Raw genomic sequence first — 25,844 nt, 5'->3', positions numbered from 1 at the left:
GTGCCATAAGTAAGAAAGACCACATGAGGAATGTGTATGTTTGAGACATTCGTACGAGAGTCCAACAGATGAAGAATGAAGGAAATAGACAGAGAGGCTGACTCAAGGAAAAGTTGTGGGATGTCATAAGGGAAGACATGTTAGCATGTGATGAGATAGAGGATATGGCATTAAACAGAGCACTTTGAAGGGAGAGGACTTGTAGAGCAGTTACTGGGAAGATATGGGGAGAAAAATGATTTTTATGTTCATTTCACATGGACATTCTGAAGAGTGAGTGACCCCAAATAATTTAATATCCAATGTCAGAATGTGAAGAATACTATGGTGTCATCTAGAGCAGCCACAATGGACTGATAATCATTTTTATTATTGATAATATTATTATAATACCTGCATATTGCCGTAGCCCTAGAAGCCTTAACAAGATCAAGGCTATTCTGAGTTAGGTGGTGTAGAACCATATAGTAAATAACAAGCAGGCGTGGCATGGGAGGGGGGAGGAGAAAGGGATAACAAAATAATAAGATGTTTTAGCACAGACTAGCTCTGTGCAGAATTCTTAGACAATCAGTAGCAGTAATAAGAGCTTGCCACCTACCTAGACATTATCAGAAGGCAGATTCTGTGTGCATCACAGCAGAGGTGAGTTTTAAGGAGGTACTTAAATGAGGAGGATAATGTGGTGGCTTTATGGATTTTTCCTGTAAAGTTCTTGTTTTAGGGCTGGTCACAAAATAGGAAAACAGTTTTGTGAAATTTATAATGAAAAAATCCTGCCCTTTTTTATACAAATAAAATATTTTTAACCAGCTCTAGTTTTATAATGAGCTGTTACACTGCTTAGGTGCCTCCGTGTGACCTAGTATCTGATTACTGACACAAGAGCTTCCAGTTAGGAGAGGGAGTTTTCATGATAAGAGCTGGATTTGGCCATCTACACCTCTGCCTCGATATAACGCTGTCCTTGGGAACCAAAAAAATCTTACCGCGTTATAGGTGAAACCGTGTTACATCAAACTTGCTTTGATCCACCGGAGTGCGCAGCCCCCCTGCCCCCACGGAGCGCTGCTTTGCCGCATTATATCTGAATTCGTGTTATATCGGGTCATGTTATATCGAGGTAGAGGTGGACCTATCCTACAGTCTTTCACCTATTTCTCTTCTACAGAATCCAGATCAGGCGGCGTCAAGCAGCTCATCATCATCATCTTCCCCTCAGTCAGGCAGCAGCAGCAGCAGCAGCTCCAGTGACGGTAGCAGCAGCAGCAGCAGCAGCACCAGAGAGAGTAGCAGCAGCAGCAGTAGCAGCAGGAACAGCAGCAGTAGCAGCAGTAGCAGTAGCAGCAGCAGCAGTAGTAGCAGCAGCAGCAGCAGTGATTCTAGCTTTGCACATGAGGTGAAATTTTGTCTTTGCCTGGGAATTAGACTGTGTAAGGGGCATTGTTGATCTTGCCTGTGCCTCTAGCCATTAACCCCAATGAGTCATTGCTCCCCAGGAAATGCACTACAGGGAGATCTTTTTTTTTTTTACAAGCTGAAAACCAGAAATGATTTCTTTCCTGTAAAAAATTGTGACAAAGATTTTTAAAGTTCCTTTCTTGACTAAATTTTTCAAATCTTTTTTTTTGGAGTTTTCAGCAGTGAAAAACTTTCAAAGAAAAGTTTCCTTTTGGGTGGCTAGAAATGAAAATATTTTCAATTTTTTAATGAAAACTCCAAAATTAAAATTTTTGGTGAAAATGTCCATGTCATTGATAAGGTATTTTCCATCAAAAACTGTTTTGACAGAAAATTTTCAACCAGCTCTACTGAAAAACACAACTTAGGCATGTGTCCTATATAATTTATATAGTCATCAAGAGGTATGAAAAAAACCCACCTATTCATTTAAATATTAAATCCTGGTCTTGCAACGCTTATTCTCCAGAGTAGAGCCACGGGAGTCATCAGTGTAAGTCCAGTGTAACAGAGACAAAATCTGGCCATGTGCACAGTAAAACTGATCCATTACTTTTAGAGAGAAACAAACATTTCCATAAGCACCAGTTAGCTCACTAACTGTTCACAATCCTTAGTGTGGTATTCTGAATCCATTCCAAGTAAATGTATCTTAATAATAATATACCAGCCTGGCCAATTCCATAGTGAAATATCCAAAGGATTCATAATATTGTATGAATACTGCAATTAATAAGAAACTCACAACTGTCATTCTGGCTCAAAGGAGTTGCTTCTGAATGAATATATTGCTATGGTAATATCCAATGTTCTAGAAATCTATTAAAAATAATACACAAAATCTTAATAAGTCCATTGCCATGTCTTAAGTAAGTTGTGGATCTTGTGTCAAGACAACTGCATCTTTTTTAAATTCTTTATTCTACTGAAATAAAAAAGATTAACCCACCAAAACTTCCTCTGAAATAACAATCAGAGTCTGAAACTATGTTCATTCTCAGCCAGCCCAGGCTCTGTACTGCTGTACGGCTATCAGTGCAGTACAAAATGAATCCAACGGTCACCACTGACTATACATGTGCATTTAAGCATTGCCATTTTTGTTTTGTTTTTCAGCCCAATTTCCTGGGAGACGTACTTCCACCTGGGCTCACCATTGTGGCTCGGGCAGTTAGGAGTGACAACAAAAATCAAGGTTACCAAGCCACAGCATATATTAACTCTGCTGCTGCCAAAGTCGATATGCAGCTGGTTGTGGTTCAGCTGGCTGAAACTAACTGGAAGGCGTGTGCTGATTCTGTAGTATTGCCTCTCAAAGCACAGGTAAAGATACAACTAGCTCATCAAGTTAGAGCGTTAAAAGGCCCCCCGGTATCAAATAACCAGATGGCTGTGCTGATTAGAGATGGTCAAACAAGGAAGACAAATTTTCTGCAAATATTTTTCATCAAAATTTTGAATTTTTGAAAAAATTCAACCACTCTTTATAAGCCTTCTGAAAAACAGGAAAATAAATTTGTGAAAATTTTCAAAATTTGTTTGCAAAACATTTGTAGCTAAAGTATGAAAATTTGAAAGTGTTTGACCAGCTCAAGTACCAATTTACAACAGCTGAGGGTCTGGCTCATTCCTTTCTTTATACATGCATTTCAAATGACAGCCTCTTCAAATGTTGTATGCAGCATAGTTGTTATGTCGGTCCAAGGATATTAGAGAGACAAAGTGTTCCATCTTGCATTTGGCTCTGCTGCTCCGAGTACCTTTCCCAGAGTTGAAGAAGAGCTCTGTGTAGCTCAAAAGCTTGTCTTTCACACCAGCAGAAATTGGTCCAATACAAATTTTTACCTCACCCACCTTGCCACTTCAAGGACATTTTGTTTCCTTCTTTCCATATAAGAGAGGTGCTGAAGTCTTGTTGGGTGTTCAGTTGATGCCTGAAAGCATAGGAATTAGGGCACTGTGTTTGCAGTTTCTATTTTCAAGCCTCTCTGTACAGCAATGCCCACGTGCCCCAGTTGTGGAAGCCTTCATTTGCAGAGCTATGTACATGTATAGTGATCTCCAGACTTCTGCATTTTGTGGCTGCAGTTTCAAGATTTCATCAGAATTGTCAGTAGTGAAAATTGTTTATCTTTGCAAAACCAGACATTTTTGTAAAAGTGAAATTTCTAAAGGAGCATGCCGTTTTTTTTTAAATATACAGATTGATGATGAATTTGCAAAATGTAATGAATCTCAGCAAAATGTCACACTGCAGAATTCTAGGTCATGTTTCAGTGCAAGATTTTGAATGTTCAAAACGGGAACATTCAGCCTGGCCTACCACCCTTCCCGTTCATCCCCATATTCCTCCAAATGCAGCCAAAACTCCTCCACAAGTATATTTAGTGAATGAGTTAGGAGCTTTGAAGACTTCACTGAAGTTTCATAAAGAGATCATGTGTTTTGATATGATGACAGATTTTTTAATATGATTTAATTTCCAAAATTCTAATGACTTTTTCTCCTCCTCATGAAGGCCAGGTTCAGGTGGGGCAAGGAATGCCGGGACTATAGAATTGAAGCAAGAGCTTCCACAGGCCAAATTTCAAGGAATCCAGCCGTACAGGTGAAGATGTCTTGGACAAAACTTCCATCCTGGATAAGGAGGACAACTGTAACGTATGCAGTCTGCTACCTTGTCATTTGTTGTGTTGTTCTTGTTACATTGGTTGGTGTTATGAAAGTTCTGAGTATGTCACATCTTGTTTATCTCTAGAGCTATGGAATTTGTTCCTGGAATAGCATTCCTGATGGGCTTCTCAGAAGTGTATCAGAAAAATCCTTCTCAGGAGCTTGTAGTAAGAGCAGTTGCAATTTCACCACGGACAATTAATACAATCATAAAGGCTCCCGGGGTATGTGGGCCTTTTGTTTGTTTGTTTTTCCAAATATACTTTCTAGTTGTATAGTTTGACTTTGGGTAATACATCTAGGCTAATTCTGAGAAAGGAAAAATGCAGAACCTGACCTCTTACATGAACTACTGTAGATCTTGAATACACAGGGCTTGATCCTGTAGTGTGCCATAAAGCACAAGATAAAAACGTGATCAGCATTACTTGAAGTTCTTGGGAACTCGATGCTTTCATAATGAAAGAGCCACCAACTGCACAGAACCAACTCACTCTGGCCTGCAGAGTAATGCCCAAAGGGGAAGCCTTTAGCCAAATGCTTCATTTGTATGCGGAGGGTAGTATTGAAGCTGATATTGCCTCAGATATGCCCATCCTGCCCACACACTGCTTGTTTTTATCCTGGACTCTCAGGAGTATGGGGTATGTGACTTACAAAGGATGCATTGAGGAAGACTATGGCTAGTGCTTAATCTTACTTGCACCTATATGCTGCCTGGTGCTGGAGTCCTACAGCCCAGTGCTTCTTGCAGTCCATTACTCACTGATCAAACCTTGGAACTCCCAAATGAAGCACTCCTCTGAACAAACAAGAAGGGCTATGTTTTGCCAGCAGCCTGCACAGATGTAGTCTGCAGACTCCAACTGATTAATTGGTCTTTGTCCACTAAATCCCTGTGCATCTTTATGAAAAATGTCCCCGGGTGGGTCTGGTGTAATTTAACAACATCTTGGCTTTCCATAAAGGAAGTGAGTGTGTCCTTAACCTATCCTTGTACTTCAATTTTCCAGGGGGTTTTCATATGTGATAATGAGCAATGGTGTATGACCTGTTTATCTAGATATATTTAATGTGTCTTTCACTATGGTATGCAAACTTAACCAAAATCACATCAAGCCAACTTCCATTCTGTAAGACTGCCAGCTAGCACATACTCTTTAGTCTGCTGTACCTAGTTGCAGTGGGACAGGATAAGGCAGATAACTTTTTATTCAGCCACCCTGTGGTGTGGTGGTTTATTTGGTTTGGTTTTTTGTTTTAAGGAAGTCATTTAACAATACCGTAAACATCATCTGTGCATCTTAATTCTCTATGTCTTTAAATGGTCGTTTAAAGATAATCTCTGAAGAAAATGTACAAGTGATAATAAAATAAAAGGTTTCAGAGTAGCAGCCGTGTTAGTCTGTATCTGCAAGTACTCCTATTCTTTTTAACAAAATAAAAGATAATGAGCTCATAAAAATATATATGTTAGGTTTGGGTGCCCACAATGTCCTGGGAAGACTGTAATGATTCCAGTTATACAAATACATATTTAGGGAATTTTTAACAAGCGGGGTCTTTTTGCCTGTATGATTGACTAAATTGTATGACTAAACATATCCTAAAGCATTTTCATTGCTTCTTTTTCAGCTAACCCTTTACTATGAGGCTTTCCCACTTCCATTTGCTTTGCCTGTGAGCCCACCTCCAGCTTCTCAGGCTCAAGAAGTGACCGCTTGGAATTTCCTTCCAGAAATATCTTCACTGATAGCTAGAGAAGATCAATGTAAATGTTACTTCAGTACTGGTCTAGTCCCTGATAAATGAGCAATGGTTATTTATACTGTTAAAATTTGGCCCCTCCAGTGACTCTGTCTCCTGTCAGCTTTGGGCTTGGTCTTTTCAAGCAGTGTTCTTCTGGGGAAACTTGGCAACCCTTACCTTTAGCCTTACCCCAACCACAGGAGATGCCTTCTCAGCGGTTGTTGGAAGGGGGGCGCAGGGAGTTCAGGTATGCATGGTTAGGAATTCATGGGTTTCCACACAGAGATCCCAAGTGGCTACAAGCACTGTAAGCTCTGTCCTTTGTCGCTTCCAAGAGGCTGTCAATCCCCACCATGAGAGGGATGACTTGGTGGATATAGATAGGGCAGGGACATGAGTTTTCCAATCCTATTTATTTTCCTTAGAAGGGAGACTTTGTGATTTTTAGTAGGACTGGGTCTGTCTAATTCTAATGATACTTATTACAAACAGTGGCAAAATTTGGAGAACTGCTACTAGTTTTTGTCATGGGTTCAGCTTTTAGCTTCTCAGGAATGTGACAGTAACAGAGTCTTTAAAATGAGACTATCACTAGATGGTTTGTTTTCAGCTGCTTATCAAAAAAGGTGATGGGTATACAACAGTATAATTCCACACTGATTGATCATTTTATGTTGCTGCCGTGACTTTCTTAAGTATGTGTGCTTAGGCTGAGATTTTAAAAGCTGCCAAGAAGATTTGGCTGTCCAATTCCCATTGATTTTAATGGGAACTGGCCATTCAGACCTCTTGGGCAGCTTTCAAAATCTCCATGACAATCTCCAAAGCACAGTTGCATCTGCCATTTATTTTTATTGTTTTTTTTCAGCCACGTGTGAAGTGAGGGAAGAAAACTTCAAAACATTTGACAAAGTGAAGAACAAATGTTCATTCAATAAAGACTGCAACCTGGTAGTAGCTCAAGACTGCACTGCTCACCCCAAATTCATCGTCCTGACAAGAAAAGTCAATTCACGCTCTTCCTCCAGGGAGGTGTACATCAATATTAGTTCATCGTAAGTGTAATCATTCTTGAGTCTCTATATAGAATTTTAGGACGTTAGTTTACATTTTGTTGCATTGGAAAAAATGATGGGTACTTTTTAAATCATAATACCAGCAATCCTCTTCTGCCCTCCAGCCTCTCTCTTCAATTTCTCAGGTAATGCTTATCAACAGCCCCCATGCAGCTACCTCCTTGGGCTTCTCATTTCCTGGAAAGTGTTGAACCAGAGCCCTAAACCCAACCAGTGTTGAACTTTGGGGGCATATTCAAAATTTGGATGCTGAAGCTGGGGCTGGGGCTGTGTTGTTAATTTACATCAATGTTCCCACAGTTAAACACATTTGTTTTCTTCTTTCAAGGAGCGTCAGACTCTCTCTTTCTCCATCTTCCTCTATCCTCGTGTCATACAATGATGAGCCAGTGTTAACGCGCAGCAAAATGTATCAAAATAAAAGAGGTACAGTGTGTTACTCACCTTTCCAGGAATTATTTAGAAATTAAATATTTACAGGAACATAGAATCGTAGGATTGGAAGGGTCCTCGAGCGGTCATCTGGTGTAGCCCCTGCACTCATAGCAGGACTAAATATTATCTAGGCCAAAATATTTTACAAGCTTAATGAGGACTTCGAGATGTAAAAAATAATTGTGTATCAATACTAAGAAAAACTATGCGCCTGATACTCCTGTGACTTACTTTGGTTTTACATACATGACTTCAACTGCCACACTCTTCATTTTCACTAATAAGTGAATCAGGCCCATTATTATATTGATTTGTATTGTGTGCTTGCCACTGTGAAGCATAAGAATTAATCATCTCACTGAAATGTGAAGCATTTTGCATTCAAAGCTGCTTGAATATGTTGGTACTTTTTATATGTAGGTGCAATGCCATGATAATGAACATCACAGAGGAAGCTAGATATTTAGGACCAGATCTTCAGCTGGTGTAAATCAGGCTAGCTCTGTTGACTAGACAGAAAAGTCAATGACCACTATGTAGATCAAGAGAAGCAGCATTTTGCAAATAAAAAGAAAAAAAATTATTTCTGACCTCACAAAAAATGTATTCAGATGGAAATAGTAAATAGTCATTGTAAATTAATATTAATGATTATACACATTATCCCTGAGATTAGATAATTTCTTTACTATTTCAAAAGTAGAGGAACAACCTGTAAATTGTTGTATCTTTTTACAGAAAACATTCAAATTTATAGAAATGAAACAACAGTTGTAGTAGAAGCTCCAGACCAAGGGCTGGCGAATGTGACTTTTGATGGCTCGACACTTAAGGTACGTCTGAATCTGTTATATTACTAGCTTTCTTCTCTTTTACACCTTGGCATTGTAATGGGCCAACACATTAGCATCGACAGAAAAGATGTGCTATCTTTCTAGGTTACTGTCGTTTCATGGATGAGAGGAAGGACCTGTGGTATTTGTGGAAATAATGATGGACAAAAGCAAAATGAACTCCTCATGCCCAATCATAGGCTGGCACACAGCTGCTCAGCTTTTGTCCATTCATGGGTACTGGTAGAAGAAACCTGCGCCGAAGGTCAGTAGTAGATTTGAAAACAATTTCTACTTAGAGAAAATGTCATTTTTATTTTATTTTCCCCCTAAAAATACAAAAAAGAAAAAAGAAACATATACCTGTAAATAAAAAGGACCACTGTTGTCATTCATTTTCTGGTTATATAACTAATCATTAGTTAGAACTCTCCCAATGAATCTGAAGTGTTGAATACTTTGTATTCAAGTGAAGACCTTTTTCTCACATTCAGTTTACTACTAGAGGCTTGATTCTGCCATATTTACTCATACTTGAGTAGTTCCTTAATCCATGATTGGTAAAATCAGACCCAGTCTTGCTCTCACCATTGATTTGCTTCAGAGCAGGAGCATGCACTAAATCAGCTCGCTCTCTGTAGACTTAATTTAATCAAACAAACGACATATGTTATAAACAGCACACAGAGAATTTTAGTACATTGGGCCAGATCCTCAGCTGGGGTAAACTGGCATAGCACCATTGACTTCAATTCCATTTTACCCCATCAGAGGATCTGGATAGAAAGGGTGGGGGTGGGGGCGAGTTGGGAAATACTCTTACTGTATAAGTGTGTCTCCTTGCATATATTTATAATACTACTACACTCCCTCCAACAGTGCGGTATTTTCATTTACTTTGGGTCTGTAAAGAGTCTCAATAGAGTCAAATGGGCTTTTTCCATTGATTTTAGTGGCAGCAAGATCATACCCACAAGCACGTCAGGAAACAAGATGGCACGTGGGATCCTGTGAATGTTAATGATCCTTTTAGTGCTGATAATTGTAGCATTATAAAAATCATCCAATACAACAGTTGGTCTTGATATCATTATGTAAATGCTGCCATTACTTATGCACTCACAAACAACTGACATGTTTCCTAATGTAATTCAGCAGTCCCTGTTCTTACACAGCACCTAGTATTAATAGCTTTCAGACCCAAGAGGTGCTATTTCTAAAAGTGTGGACTATAGGATTTCGTTTGGGCCATACTGTGCCATCAGTTTTTAAACACGGATCATTGGGGAGTTGTACTTAAAAGCTGAGGAGAAAATATGGACTTCCCTTATTGTAAGGAAAGATTAGAACCTCTGTATTCCTTAGGGTTTAACTACTTTTTCTTTTTCCTCTTAGGGTGTAAACTGCAACGCCGCTATGTGAAACTGAAGGGACATCCTGTTATTGATGGAAAGGAATCTACATGTTACTCTGTTGACAAGATACTGCAGTGTATGAGAGCCTGTACTCCAACTGAGAGAACCTCAGTTAAAGTTGGCTTCTCCTGTTTCCCAAAAGGTAGGATTTTTTTTGTTTTACTTTCTTTGTCACATACCAGAGGAGCTCTGTCAGATCAGTTAGTCAAGATATAGCACAGCACCACACAGAGCCCCAACTAGCCCACCTGGCTTTCAGAGCTGCTATTTCCTAACCCCATTAATATTTTACATAAACAATTACAATCCTGGGTAGCTAGAAGCCAATGTGGATTATTTGGCAGATGGTATTGTCTGAAAATAAAAGGGGCAGCAGTGACCAATAAAAATGTGTCATGCCTTCCAGATGTTTCACTGGGTTGTGATAAGCAACAAAAAGTCCTTTAAGTCACATTGCAATCTGCTATTTCATGTAGACCAAGATGAGAAAAGCAACTGAAAGTCAGTCACGTAATGTGACATGACTGCAGTGTGATTAGGCTGCCATGCTCTGCCCATGTGCAATGCATCAGCAAAAACATATTGCTAAGGTGTTCTCCAGATTATTTCAGAAAACAGCTTGGTTTTGAAGGTATTTAACTCTCAGACACATCAGATTTTTTAAAAAGCATGGACCTGATTCTGTTTTCACTTATATTAGTTTGACACTAGTGCAACTCCGTTGTCTGAATTCACACAAGTGTGAAAGGAGAATCAGGCCTCATGTCTACAGAGTTTCTTCTTTTCTGGTGCATTACTTCCAAATCCTTAAATATACAGGAATTGATCACACAACTCACATGGACCATAGCAGTAAACAGTTCTGCCACCTACCAGTACAGCTCTGTTCCACATGTTAACCTTCTGGGCCAGCGCCTCAGCTGGTGTAAACTGACATAGCTCCATAGAACTCAGTTTACACCAGAAGAAGAACCTAGTGTTCTCTGACTGATTTTAAACAGTGTTCCTAAAGATCATCATGCTTTGCTCATATTATTACAATTCCCAATGTGCCAAAGCAGTTCACAAAAATATTGGGTATATATCTCTTCAGTAGGCAGCCCAGCTCACACAACCAATAAGAAAAGTAACACAGTGAGATTACTAATAGCATACTGACAGTACCATGTGATGTGACTAGATGAATCCTTTTAAGAAAAGAAAAGACACCCTCAACGCCAAGCTATCTCTAAAATCTTGTCATATCCATGTTTCACAGATTTTCTTTTGTGTCCATGTTCCATATCTGTGAAGTGTCATCACCCTAGGCCACTCACTGCTTCCGATTACTAGACTATAATAAACTTGTCTCATTCTCACACAAAATGAAAAGAAGATCAGCCAAATCAGTCGTCATAGTCACTGATGCTTGCACAGCAGCTGCAGGTTTCTCTGGTTCATTTACTGAATCTCAGACACAAGAGCCCACTACCACCTCTGCTTCTTGCTCTTTTATCAAGGGTTTTATTATTATTATTTATTATTTTCCTGAGGGGGAAGAAGGTAGAGGATGCCATTGGTGTTCTTCAGTAACATGATTGCTTTTCCTCAGGCTGGGAATCAACAGCATTACAATGGAACGCTTTAAGAGATGTCCTCTTTTTCTTTTTGTTTGATGGGCCAGATAAGTAGCAGCAGAAGCAGAGATGGTAACATAATTCTATCTCCCAGGTTCATAAAATGAACTCCTATATATGAGGGCAAAATTCTTCTCTCAGCTCCACACAGAGAGAACTCAGCCCTGATACTCTGCTCCTCACAAAGTGGGAGCCCACATCACTGACAGCAATGGGAGGCCAACACATGTAGGGTGAGCATAATATCAGGGAAGTTACTGCAGTGCAGAACTGAGGGGAAAATTTCCCCCTTTTGCCCTAGAAATCTGTGGCCAAATCCTGCAGTTTATACTTCAGGCAAGTTTGCCTGATGGACCAGATCCTACAAATTCTTACTCACTTGCATCGTAGTTACTCAGGTACGCAGTTCCATTGATGCCACTGAGGCTGTTTGCAGAAGTAAGGACTACTTATGCGGCTAAAGGTTGCAAAAATTTAGAAGACCAAGGCATGAGAAAAAGCTAAGCAAAAGCAAATCAAAACCAAACTCTTTAGGGTTTCTCATTTTCTAGCTTTAAAATATTAAATATTTAATAACAAACAGCTCAAGCATCATGCTAGGATATGTTTTGTACATTATACAAAACCTGTATGTCAAGTTGGTCAGAGTGGTGTAATTCTACCAAATTGTGCATTAACATTTCATTCATTGAGTATGGATGACTGATACAGCCAAAACCCTTACAAACAGTTCCGGATTTTCTCTTGGTATAATATAGTATGTTGTAAATATATTGCCCATATGTCTGACAAAACAACTAGAGATAAAATTATGGAAGCTTGGCACATTCTACTTAGGCAAACAACCTAAATGCGGGTTCTAATATTCTTCCATATGCAATGTTAAACCTCCAACCAGCTCAGAATGTTTATTGAGAGGATGAATATTATTATTCCATTTAGATTATTTCAGCAGTAGGGGGTTATGATATAATAAAGCTGCTGTTGATAAAGCAACCTGGTAAGGTTAATACTGAAACTGACATTGCTCTGCCAGTTTGGAGAATATATGGAAAACTTTAATTAGAAGTTTATGAACCTCTGAAAATTCTCTAAAGGGCTTATCCTTCAGAATGAACTTAAACAGAGAGCGGAAATACCCTCCCACCCACTCCACCCCCATAGGCAGCGATAACATGAAAAGAGATGGCTGATGTGCTTTTCTACAGAGTGCTCCTATTTAAAGGGCGGTCACATCCAGCACTTCTACAAGCTCCTGCTTTCTATATTTGTGCATCATGAAATTCAATTCATTTTGTTTTCGGGAGGTATTATAGTAATTAAACCACAGATGAAAATCCTGCTCCGAGTCAATAGGTCAGTCAGAGGTCAATGGCGGAGGCAGGATTGGACCCATATTCTTTGTCTGGTGAAAGAGTTGGCAGCCATCAAAATAATATTGCCTTGGAATATTTTCAAGTGTTAATTTGCTTGATGTTGGTTAATGTGGCTTTGCTTTTCTGACAGATTCTGCTGTGAGCCTGTCTGACTGGCATAGGAGCAGTGACAGGAAACATGCAGCCGAGGACATCGTGGAGTCTGTGGATGCTGACATTGACTGTTCCTGCACTGACGATTGTAGTTCATCTTAATACTTTAGCAATTTGCTATGACGTACTCACCCAAATGATTGAATAGCTGGACAGCTGCAAGGGGAATGCAATAGCTGCAGTAAAATATTAAAAAAAAATGCTTTAAAAATAGGTAAGCCTAATGCATTACGTGCAAAGTCAAATGCATTATGTACAATATGCGCTGCTTAATAAATATGTTGCTCATTAAATAAGTATCCAGATCTCTTTTTCCTCCCTCCTTCTTATCAACAAAGCAATCAAGCCAAGTATAATATTCTGGATCCTTTTATCTGGAATATAATTACACTGGTCCTCTCTCTTAAAATTATGTTCACTGGGTGATGAGAGAAAAACATGATTATGGCTATCTCTAACATTCTATTATATAAAGGATTTCGTAATTTAGCATACTAAAGATACAGTACACAATTGTTTTCATTTATGTTTTCTAGTAAAAAGGAAAATCCGGTGCTTCAAAACTGTTCTGTAAAAAAATATTTCACTCCCAGCAAGAGCATTAGCTTTAGTATACAGTACAAAAGAATGACTTGAACTGCTAGGCTCCCACAGTAGCTTTCCAGAGAGCCAATGTGTGTGACACAGTCCCCATTTTGATTTAAATTTAAAAGAGTGTGAGGTTAGTTCATAGGCTACCAGAGTAAAAAGGAACTTTTTCCGTTGATCATTTTCTATGGTACATCCATGAAATTCGTGCTTATAAACACTTTTTAGGAAACTATTAGTAAAACACAGAGTAAAATTACAAAAAGAATGACAAAAAAATATGATACAAATGACAACAATACCCATACATCACATATCTAAAATAAAGGCCAATCGTAAGGGCCAGACTCTGTCTGGCATGTGGGTAGTCATAACCAAAGAATTTGTTCAGACAACTATTTAATGTTGATCCTCAATTTTCCCATCAACTCCATTCAGTCTAGGAACAATAACATCAGTTCTCCTGCTACATTTTTATTTGTGATAGTGTTCAGAAGATGTTCCCTAGCCTTCCTTGAAGAACCTCTGCCTCAGTCCAAATCCATGTTACTTGCCAGTTCCTCAGTAGAGTTACACTGCAAAAGGATAGACAAAGCATCTTACACTCCTCCTCCCATTAAAATGACAAAGTACAGGCTGAGCTACTGTCAGCTCCTCCATTGGGCCTGGGCCACTTCCCACTGTCATTTGTGGCAGCTTTGCCCTCACTTTAATGCGCTCACTACTGGGCCCACTGTCTCTAATTCCAAATTTTCTTGCCTCTTAAACCACCTGTTTATGAAAGGGCAACTTTCCTCCAGTAAACCAATTCAAATAAAACAAAGATAGTGAAGAGAAATGTTAACAGGAGCATTAATGCTTAAAAGGCATTTGATAAAAACCAAATACTCTTTACCATTATGAATTAATTCTATTTTTAATAGACCATGCCCTCTACATACAGATACCACAGTAATCAGCACTGATCAAACTGGTACCTGCAGTATCAAAAAAAATAAGCCCCTGTTACATCAGCTAAAAGAGAACTCCTTCCCCTGGAAGTAAGACACAGGGTGTTTATAAACAGTGGAACCAACCTCAAGAGAGGAAACTCAATCACATATACTAAGCCAGTGTATTACATAATGGCAACACAGTAATGCCATAAATCTCGGCAAATGCAGAGAGTGTTATCTTCCTGTCTCAGGGGTGGCAGCCTCAGATCTACAAATGCAACAAAGAGAAGACAATAAAAATGCATTTCCCTGTGTATAGCACCTGCTTAAATAAAATTTATCAAATTAGGCAGACTATACTGTACTGCCTGAAACGATAAATGCTCATCCTCAGTGATGGAGGGCGGAGCCTTGAGTATTCAATGCTCAACCCTAGTAACAGTAACTGCAGGCCAGTCACCTGACTTAAGGTCAGGCTGCTAGTGATGAGTAGAAGGGAGCCTGAAGCGCAGAAACAGGAAGACCATCCTGCTACTTTAAACTTTTTTTGTTAACCTTCTTCTGCACTCAGGTGCACTAAAATGAGTCCCACTGCCTTCAGTGGGAATTGGCCCCAAGCATCTGAGGACAGACGTTAGCTCAGCAGCTTGTGACAGGCAACACGTATCATTGTTTCACGTTCTTGTGGCTCAGTGCTGCAGCTGCCATGCTGTAGCTGGTTTATTTCCAGGCCATTGAAATCAGTGGACAGTATTTTACATGTAGGTCCATTCAGAAGCAGTACTGGCACATTCTAAATGGCTGTAAGCTAGAATGTTCTGCAGCACTTAAGCAGCTGATGAAAGGAAAGGTGATATCTGGGAGGTGTATGTGCTGGGAGCACAAGATGATGCTGGAGCAGATGTTCATTTCTGCTAAGGAAGTGCACAGAGGGGCAACCATTCACACTTTCTCAAGTAAGGCTTTGCTCAGACTGCAGCTTCGCCCAGATGGGGAAGCCGTAGCTAGTGAAATGAGTGCATGCCTGCTTCTCTCTGTTCCATTCAGGACAGAGGTTAGCCACAGCTCATATTATTTCCATTTTTAAGGCACAGCTTTTATTTCTGTCTGTTGTTCTGGAGGTGGTGGTGCTCATTCATTAGTGCCCCCATACGGAGGCAGCTGAATATCTTTAAAAGACAGAACGAAGCCACTGATGCTGCAGCTGTGAAATCCAAATATAATGAAAGCTTGTAAAGCTCCGGGTTGGAATTGAGGGGGAGGGAGGAGCCTGGGAGAACAAACTCATCTTACCAAAGGAATTAAGAGCAATATTAGATTTGTAAGTGTCAAAAGGCCAATGCGCCATGTGCTAATATACTGCAGCGATATTTCAGACCTATTTCAGAGGCTGGCTGAAGTTTGGATTTAAAGCTCATTTGGAATTCAGTCCTACCCTATGCTATAAAGCAACTCTAACATTACAATTATCTACTGAGTATTAAAATGTATATTTAACAGGCAAGGCTTTTATGTACTCTACCTTTCTTCACTGTTGCTTCTCAGCGGCTATGAATTGGTTAAGTTTTGTTCTGTATTGTAGCAAGCTATGCAAATGGCCTTTCACTTACGCCCCTTATGATGTTTTGGAGCACACCCAGACCAGTAAGGGATAAGGTTGCCAAGCCTCCAGAATTGTCCTGGAGTCTCCAGGAAGTAAGGATTAGCCTTTAATTAAAGATAATGTCATGTGAAAAATCCTCCAGGAATATGTTCAACCAAAATTGGCAACCCTACTAAGGGGATCTGTCACCACCTGCCCTGGAGCCTGGGGGTACCAGTGCAACTGCAGCTCAGATCCCTAACACCAGTAACTGTTCACAAGTGCAAAGTCACTCTGGTCGGGGCAGCTCTAGTTTTTTTGCTGCCCCAAGCACGGCACTCAGGCAGCTTTTGGCAGCGCACCTGCAGGAGGTCCCCGGTCCCGCGGATTTGGCGGCATGCCTGTGGGAGGTCCGCCGGTCCTGTGGCTTCGACATACCCGCTGCTGAATCTGCGGGACCGGCAGCCCTCCCACAGATATGCCACCGAAGGCTGCCTGACTGCCGCCCTCGCAGGGATGGGCAGGGCACCCCCCCGCGGCTTGCCGCCCCAGGCACACACTTGGAGCACTGGTGCCTGGAGCCATCACTGCTCTGGTGTCCAGCAGCCTAGTTACTCCTTGCAGGGTGAGTCAACAGCCCTGCCAAAGTCCCCCCAAATCCATCTTTCTTGAGTTCGTAAGTACCAGAAACTCTAACTTCTCCCCTCTGGTTCAGCCCTCCCAAAGGTGTGAATCCAGCCCCACACCCCCTACGTTATCAGGTCTCTTTGGTGCACACACTCCACACAGTTTGCACCACAGAGACCTGCTTAGGGTAAAAATAAACAAAAGGTTTATTTAATAGTAAAACCACAGATTCAAAGATGAAATAGTAAGAGATAGCAAACATATGAGTTACCCAGTAAATAAACACAAACATAACCTCAGGCTTTAACTTCCACATTAAATAAAATCCCTTTTCTAATACAAGTTGCCTTTGAACTGTTTCCCAGCATACTGTTTCCCTACAGCCTGTCCCTCAGTTTCACTTAAACCCCTTCCATTTTAAAAGTGTTTGGGGCGGGTGGGTGTGTGCGGGGGGTGTTCTTCAGTCACTATAGGTATTCAGAGAAGAGAAAACGCTCGCCTGTCTTTGTTTTTGAAGACTGGGGTCGTCATTTCAGTTTCAAGCAGGTCCCATGGTGGTTCCTCATTGATTTTTCCTGGGCTGGACAATGGGTTGGTGCTTGAAGGCAGTCTTGTCTGGTTCAGAGGTAGCCCCCATTCTCACCTGATTCTGTCACCATGCTGTTGTGAGGTGGTGCTGAGGTCAGTTCCAATTTTCTATACATACATACAGTCATAACCCCATAAGCCATAAACATATCTCAAAATGACTGTTCAGTTCAGTGCATTACAAGCTTTCATAAAAGATCTCACTCGGTATTCTCTTCCAGTAAAATAACCGTATATGCAATCAATTGGTTGACCTTCTCATTGTGGCGGAAGTTAACCCTTCTCTTCTCTCCTTGGGATGTCTGTGTAACCCACACACCTCCTGGGTGTGGTGTTCTGTAGTGGCACCGAGACCACTTAGAGAGGGAAATTAATGAGTCTGCTCTACAGCCTTAGCTAAGAGCCAGCTGGCTTTTAGCTCCTGCAGTAGAGGCTCATGCACTAAGCTCCAGAGGTCCCAGGTTTGCTCCTGCCCGCCGATGACCAGGGTCTGTCAGCATTACATCTACACCCTGATTATCACAGTCTCCCCCCTGAGTTTGATACTGGTGTTTTGGCCATTGGCCATGACGTAAGAGTTATTTCTGCCTAGGAGCTCCAGCAGCTCCCTAAAAGTGGTGGGCCGCCGACACCCAAAACCAAGGTCCTGCCCCACCACTCTGTCCCTTCCCCTGAGGCCTCACCTCCACTGCACCTCCCCTCCCCTGAGTCCCTGCCCTTCCTCTGCCTCTTCCCCCCAAGGCCCCACTCCAGTGGTGGATTATCCACTGGGCCCACAGTGTCCATGCCCAGGGACGCCGGCCAATTGGTGGGAACTGGGAAAATGGGCTCTCCCACCCCCAGTGTAAATCCACTGTGGGGCGGCAGGGAAATCCCCAGTGGCAGCTCCCTCCCCCTGGTCCCCAGAAGTGCCAGACTGCCAGGGCAGCCCCCAGCACACACACACACACACCCCGCGCCTGACCTCAGCATGGGACATTGGGGGAAGCCCCAGCAGCAGCACCTGCCCCCAGTCCCCAGAAGCGCCAGACAGGCGGGACAACCCAGGTGCGGGGCAGCAGGGGAAACCCCAGCGCCCCTACCAGCAGCAGAAGCTGTGGGATGGGGAAAGACACAGCCCCTCCCTCCTCCCCAGCAGATTCGGTAGGGTGGCAAGGGACGCGCCCATGGCAGAAGTGCCAGGAGCAGATGGGCAGGTGAGGCAGGTGAAGCCCCCACGCTCCAACCCTGGTTCCCCGCAGAAGTGCAAGGGGTGGCAGGGAAGACCCAGCACCCAGACTCCCCTGCTGCAGGCCTGGGACTGGAGGAGCTCTCACTCCCTGCTGCAGGCCTGGGACCATGGAACTGGGACAAAGCTTCTCCAGTCTGGGGGCCACAGTGGTGAGAGGGGGAGAAAGGTGCAAACAGGATGGGGACTTTAGTGGGTGATGGAATGGGGGGGCCATGGATGGAAAAGGGGCAGGCCTGGGGAAGGGGCAGAAAGGGGTGGGGCTGCAGGCGGGCCGCAGGTGGAGGGGACAGAACAGGGGGGATCGCAAAGTGGAATAGGTGGGGCGGGGGCACCTTAATCCACTCTCCCAGCCCCTTTTTTTCCGCAGTCCTATCCCCTACTTCTCCACTGTCTCTTCCCCAGCCCCACCCTGCCCCCCTTTGCCCTGTCTCCTGTGTGCATTCGTACAAGAAACAGGTAGAACTAGGACCCAAGAGGTGGCAGCCAACTGCTGAGGTGGTAACCCGGAGCAGCTGCTCCGTCCTGCTCCCCGCCCCACTGGGCTGCCTGGCTGCAGGGCTTGCGCTGCTTGACCTGCCAGCAGAGGGGAGAGGCACAGCGTGGGAAGGACAGAGCCCCCCCACACCTCCCGCACCCACACACACAGTTGTCAACTTTCATGTGGTCAACCCTTTCCCAATAAACCAAAAATCAAACTAATCCCATTTCAAAACAAGGCCAAAACAAGCCAATCCCTAAGAACCCCAATGCTCTAAGTGACTAGATTCCCCCCGGCGTGCAGTCTGGGACTGTGGTGGGCCTGCTGGGCACCCCTGACTCTCGCCCCCGCCTTGCCCTTGTTTGCCCCTTGCCTCTGCTTGCCGGGAGCTGATCAAAAAAAATAAGCAATAAACTACAACATGCTACAAGCCAAAAACTAGCCAACAAGCAACTCACAAGCCAATTAAGCCAAAAACAAGCCTGATTTCTGCATTTTTTCTTCCACATGTTTGGCATGTCTGCCCCCTCCCGACCAAAGATTGAGCAAAACAAGCCCTGCAGGGCAGTTCAGCACTGACAAAAAGCTGGGGGGAGGGAAGTGGAGTGGCACATACCCCGCATGCCTCCCCCAGGCCTCACCTCTGTTTGGGGGAGCAAGACCCTCCCTGTACCTCCTCAGACTACGCCCGTGTCTTCAAATGCACCCACGCAAGTGTTTAGAAGGCTGAAATTCAGAGACGCGCACATACAGAGGTGGGGGAAATGGTGCCAGTGTAAATGCAAGTTAAATAAGTTTCACTTACTACTGTAAACTGCATTAATTAATTTATTGAACTGCCCCTTGCTGATTTAAATTGGTTGTGACATTTTAATTAATCTCAGTCTGTAATATCATGGTTTTTAAGTTAAGTAAAGGTGTGTTAATTCTAAACTAAATTTATATTAGATGCATATTGTTTATAATTGGTACTTTCGATTTAGACACATTGCATAGATTAGCTCAGGTTTATTCCTTGAGGATCCCAAGGCATGCATGGTACAAGGTCCAACCAGATGCAGGTACCCCCAAGATTAATTTCCTTTACTAGTACTGTAAAGGGACTGCAGCAGAGGGGTGGCTAGAGGATTCCCATTTAGCCAATATCACCACTGGGATACTCAGGATCTCCTTTACTGTCAACATCAGGCACCCAGGTGAGTATTGCCTGCTCCTCAGTAATCCAGGGAGGAAAGGGGAGGTTACACAAGATAGCATGAATTTGTCAGCACTTTTATCACACAGCGCCACCCACGTTGCTTTACTGCTGTGCTTAGTTTCTGGGTTGCCGGCGGACCCTGCCCACAGCATTTCCTAGCTGTGGCAGTGTCTCACTGCTCCTAGCAGGGGCCATGGCTCAGAATTCATGTTACATTCCCCATCAGTGCCCGGCCCGGGCCAAGGAAGTTAATGATCCAACAAGTGGACCAAATATGGTCATGAATCCTAAGGCACGTTGCACATACGCTAAGAAGAGACTGCTCCTAGCAGATTCTGGACCACAGCACCTTTTCGCTGTGCCACAGCCACACTCACCCCCGACTCAGTGTCCCAGGCAAGGGTAGATAGCAATTTTGCTCCCTCACTCACTGAGTTTGGCCCTCATAGGCTTCTACCTGAGACCTCAGAGTTTAACCCGTTTACTTCATTACAGAAAATAACACAAGAAAAACGTCCCACATTCCAACACCCAGAAAAGCCTTTAGAGGCCATAATGCTGAAGACTACAGGCAGAGCAATGGCATCCATCGTACCCACATTGCCCCTGATCAGGCACATCCTTATGTCCTTCCTCCTGGGTCCCATGGGCATGACTTCACTGTTTAAGCTGCCTGTTTGTTCTGGGCAGCAAGCTTCTATTGCTCCAGCTCTGCCTCCACTTTCCTGATCCCTGGCCTCCAGTTTCTTCCGCCTCTCCTTCACAAGCAGCCTTTCCACGCCAGCCTCCACGGATCTAGACCTCTCACCATCACTGCTACCTCTGCTGGATCATCTGGGGAACCATCTACTTGGTCTCTATGCCCTGTAGGAGAAAAAGGGACTTCTCTGGACCCCCGTTTGGGGCAGGAACCCCATTGCTCTTCATGGCATGTAAGTGCAGCAAGGTCACCAGCTCTGATTTCTTCTGATCGACTGACAGCCCTCGCTATTCACACAGTTCTTCTCCTTCTTCGTGAGTTTCTTTGTTCATCTGCCTTTTCTGCTGCTTTATTCATCATATACTGACTTTTGTTCTAGTCCCTTTACCCATAATAAACAAACGGAAAATATAAAAGCTATAACCTTGTACTTTGCTCCCTCACTTTTGAATCTGTTACAGTTTGTTTAGCAAGGTGTTTGGCGCCTGAATCTCGGTTCGCTGATTTTTTGGGGTGCAGCAGCTGTAACGAGTATACCACTGACATTTTGGGGCCCACCAAGACCACTGAGGGGTTCTCACCCCTCTATTCTTTACTTTCATTTGCAAATGTGTAATGAAACAAGGGCTGGAAGAATGACATCGGCCTGAGAGTATGTGAAGTCCTGACATCTAACCCTGTCTCTAACACTGACTTGCAGTGTGGCCTTCGGCAAGTCTGGTAGTCTTTCGGCCTCATTTTCTCCATCTGTGGATAACAATACCTACCTGCTGCATGGAGTTCATAATACTGAGATATTAATATTTATTCTTGTACACGTTACACAATTTAGTCCATGATGATAGAAATTAAGGTATTTTTCCAATAGGTCTCATAAAATAAGAAAAGGGTATTTTCAGGATTCAACACATTTTAAAACAACTAGACATTTGGAGAAATCAAAACAGCATGTTTGATTTGCTTGTGTTCAGTTTTGATTAAAACTCACCTAGTGTAATGTCTAAATTATTTAGATCATTAAATTAAAATGAAAGAGGGAAAAGGTTGATCTGAACAGATTCTTTTCATTCCTGAACAAAGGTGATAAACAGTTTGGTCCAATCAGATGCTTCTATTAGGTTCCTGTTGATTCATTAGTTTGAAAGAACAACGGGTGTCATTTTGAGAAAGTATGATATTGTACTGCAGCCAGCAACAAGGGATCCAGGATGACAGGCGAGGAAGAAATACACCACTACCCCGATATAATGCTGTCCTCAGGAGCCAAAAAATCTTACCGCATTATAGGTGAAACTGCGTTATAGTGAACTTTCTTTGATCCGCTGGAGTGCGCAGCCCCGCCTTGCTGGAGCACTGCTTTACCGTGTTATATCCAAATTCATGTTATATCGGGTCGCGTTATATTGGGGTAAAGGTGTAGTTAAGATCAGGTTGCTGCTGGAAATTAAATGCCTACACTTCATAATAACACCTTTAAAAAATGAGTGAAATCGCAGCCCCATTGTAGTCAATGACAAAACTCCCATTTACCTTAATGGGGCCAGGATTTCACTCAATGTTTGAATAAGTGGTTAGTAAGTAAACTAAAAAACAAATGTGCTATGTGTAACTAAAGTGCAACTTATGAATAAGAGACCAGGGGAATCCACACAGTGGAGGGCTTGGTGCTAAAACAGGAGACAGGGCACAATGCTGAAGAAGGGAACAACTTTTCACATTGAATTTTCAAGTCTCTCATGCCATCTACTGACTCTTTTGATTATTAACAATGGTTTAAAGCCTCCTCCTCCTGGTTTATTTATACGTTTGTAAACATTCTAGAAAGTTTTAAGTGAATTACTGCCCAGTTTGTCTCAACCCCCAAAATACTCTTTCTTTGTATAAGTGCATTACAGTACTGAGCCTTTGTAAACACCCATTTTCTATTGTCTCTGGAGGTTAAAGATATTGCCTAAGCCACTCTCACTCCTGTTATTGCTGGATAAGTGCTGATTACATTACTAGCAGGGCTGGGAGAACAGTTTACTGAGAAAATCCAAAGCTGTTCAAAAACAGCAAATATGGCTTTCCTGGACTCAACATAGGAAGGTTATTTTGTGGGTACCTACAAACATCTGAATGCACCTAAAATAAATTTTGTCTGCTTCTTCCAACAGTTCACTTAATTGTAATTTACAGTGGATATTTATTTGTCCCAATATCCTTCATTACTTTTAGATGGAGTGTTAGAAGCAGAAATTGTATTCACAGATAGACAGGATTACAACATTTATCATTATTACCTTAAACCTATTTTTTTACCTATTTTAATTTCACTAGTTTACCAATGCACATTCTCCTGCTTGACTCACCAAGACACAATGAATGTCAATTTTTAATGCTGTTTCAATCAGACAGCAACCAAGCACAGATGGCCCCTCCTATACACAGAGTATGCAAAAAGCCATTCAAACCTTACAGCAGTTCCTAATAGAAGCCATTCATTAAGAGTTAAATTTGATCTTGTGTTAAAATGTTTGTCTGACAAAGCCTTTGGAATTTTTTAGCCTTATTCTGTCTCTCCTGACTATGCTATCCACTTGTAATAATCTTTCCATTAGTTTATGATTGTAAACAGTTCCTTACCTAGGCTGGGGGCCAGATCCTTTGCTGATGATTTCAGTAGAATTACATCAATTCACATCAGATAAGTAGCTGATCCTGTATTTTTTAAAAATACACACCCTCTTTCTCTTTCCTCTCCAGCTGGGATTATATTAAAATTGTTTTCATTGTGGTTTAATGTCTAACTTCATGGGAGCTACACATTGTTTTTGCAGAATTCATTTTCCACCCTGCCACAATGGGGCCAAAACTCCTTGGATCGTTGCCCAAGCATGGAGTGGATTGGGACGAGGGATGCTTTTGAGTTTCTGGGCCTGTCTCTTCCACTTTGAAGACACATTTACAGGAGCGCCACCAGCTTTTTTGGCGCCCTAGGTGGCGGAAAGTTCTGCCCCCAAAATACCACCGACGACCGGGGCGGCCAAAGATTTGGCCACCGCGGTCGCCATCGCCCAAATGTTAGCACCCTAGGCGACCACCTAGGTCACTTAATGGGTTGCGCCGGCCCTGCACATTTATGACCTTTGGAATCTTCTTCTGAATCAAACATATTTCAAAACATATTGATAGCAAATACTTGAGATACTGAGCAGTCCCTCTCCAATCCCTCACCCCCACTTTTGTACTTTTTTCCCCATGCATCTCCTCACATTTGCAAATACACCTCTACCCCGAAATAACGCTGTCCTCGGGAGCCAAAAAATCTTACCATGTTATAGGTGAAACCGCGTTGTATTGAACTTGATTTGATCCCCCCCGAATTCGTGTTATATCGGGTCACGTTATATCAGGGTAGAGGTGTATGTATACCTCACCCGTTATTATGGCCATAACATGAAATAATAATATGCAATATTTCGTTGTGGTTGCACCCTCTTCCCTTTCATGGTGAGGAACGAATTCTACAATTGTAGCTGTTGTTGATTTTATATTTTCTTTGTCCTCCTAGCCTCAACAATTTCCTGTGACAATGAGCTCCACTGTCCAGCTACGTGTTGTGTGCAGAATTTTTTCCTTTTATCAGTTTCGTATTTGATGCCATTTCAGATAATTAAATATCCCCCTCTTCTTGTGTTATGAGACCATGAGAACAGAAGTTCCCAATCTAACTTCTCCATACTATTCATTATGTTCCCTCTTATTTGTCTCCTTTCTGAGGTAAACAATCCCCCTCTTTTCAATCTCTCTTCCTAGGAGAGTTTTTCTTCTCATGTCTGAATCTTCTCTAATTCAGCAATGTCTATTCTGAGATGAGGTGACAGGATTCCAGATGAGATCACAGCACTGCTTGATATAATGGCATTATAATATTCCCTGTATTATTCATCGTCTCTTCCTTACAAATCTTAACATTGTGTTTGATTTTTGACTGCAGCTGCACGTTGAGCAGAAGTCTTCATTGCACTGTCTATATTAGCAGTTATATAACCCAGAGTTTGGTGTGTGTTACACATCCCCCTCTCTGTGCTACAAAGGATGTGAGTTTGTTACAGCTTCCAGATATAAATTTAATTCTTTAGTTCATGCTACAGAGGCTGACGTTTTTAGCTTTGGAAGTCCCTCATCACAACCAGCATGGCTGTCATCACACTGTAATCTAGAACGGGTACAACACTATAGGCAATTCACTCTAAGACCCTGAAGATAGTGAAAAAAAAAAAGGCTTGATGAAAATTTCTTTTACCTAACTGCCATGAATCAATTGGTGTTTTGCATGCAGCAGATCAGCTGGGATTCACCCACAATCAGCCCTTGAGAAGAGTTTCAAAATGATAATTGCCAGGTTAAATCTTATCAAAGCATGCTAAGAATTGCTCCAGCTTCTTCCCTTCACTCTCAGTGTTTGTGTAGCGTTAACACTGCTGAAATTATTAAACAGCAGCTTCTCTTCTCAACATCAGCATGAGCTAGAAAATGACAAAAGAGCCCCAACTGCAGAAATATTAGATGATCCTTTTAAATGATGCATGAAAAACAGAATACACACATACTGATGCTGATACACTAGCCTGATTCTACAGGGCTGGAAATTGCAATAAAAATTGTTTTATATGGTACACTGAGGAAAGGTGAGATAAAAGCTCTGAAAATGCTTCATTGCAACTCAACAGCTATTTGGTTTCATTTTTTTCCCCAAGAGGTTCTAATTTACCTCAAAAGACCTTTGAAGGTCAGTTATATCTTGTTTTTCCATTTTGTTAAGCATCTCAGTATGCTACTTATGGGATATAATACACTTTAAGTGTGTTTTTACTATTGTCATCCTGAAGACAAGGTTGGACTGCGGTAGCTATATATGTTTATAAAATATGCTTTAACAGGATGAATACATTCCAACAGCAAAATATCAGGAGACGTAAAGAGGCCCTCCCATACTCCCATCCCATCACCTGCTGTTGTCTTATGATGGAGAGAGCCGGTGGCTTGCTACATGCCTCTGCTTTCTAGGCAGAGGGGCAGCTGGATAGTAGGCTTGTTCACATCGGACTTGGATCAATGGGTAATAAAACTCCTCCCCAAAATAGT

General features: G+C 42.2%; 1 protein-coding gene across 1 annotated transcript in view; it reads left to right on the top strand.

Annotated features, from left to right (window-relative positions):
- Window positions 1-13,066, top strand: part of LOC123375782 (vitellogenin-1-like) — a 46,184-nt gene extending 33,118 nt beyond the window's left edge. Inside the window, exons 25-35 of the mRNA XM_045027040.1 lie at window positions 1,172-1,399; window positions 2,578-2,784; window positions 3,980-4,122; window positions 4,220-4,358; window positions 5,770-5,905; window positions 6,752-6,938; window positions 7,288-7,385; window positions 8,133-8,227; window positions 8,333-8,492; window positions 9,623-9,784; window positions 12,765-13,066. Of these exons, the coding sequence (XP_044882975.1) occupies window positions 1,172-1,399; window positions 2,578-2,784; window positions 3,980-4,122; window positions 4,220-4,358; window positions 5,770-5,905; window positions 6,752-6,938; window positions 7,288-7,385; window positions 8,133-8,227; window positions 8,333-8,492; window positions 9,623-9,784; window positions 12,765-12,889 (1,680 nt within the window). The 3' untranslated portion in view covers window positions 12,890-13,066. The remainder of the gene's footprint in view (window positions 1-1,171; window positions 1,400-2,577; window positions 2,785-3,979; window positions 4,123-4,219; window positions 4,359-5,769; window positions 5,906-6,751; window positions 6,939-7,287; window positions 7,386-8,132; window positions 8,228-8,332; window positions 8,493-9,622; window positions 9,785-12,764) is intronic.
- Window positions 13,067-25,844: the final 12,778 nt, after the last annotated feature.

The sequence above is a fragment of the Mauremys mutica genome, chromosome 8, assembly GCF_020497125.1.
Source record: "Mauremys mutica isolate MM-2020 ecotype Southern chromosome 8, ASM2049712v1, whole genome shotgun sequence".
Lineage (NCBI taxonomy): Eukaryota > Metazoa > Chordata > Testudines > Geoemydidae > Mauremys > Mauremys mutica.
This window is presented reverse-complemented; position numbering and strand designations above follow the sequence as displayed.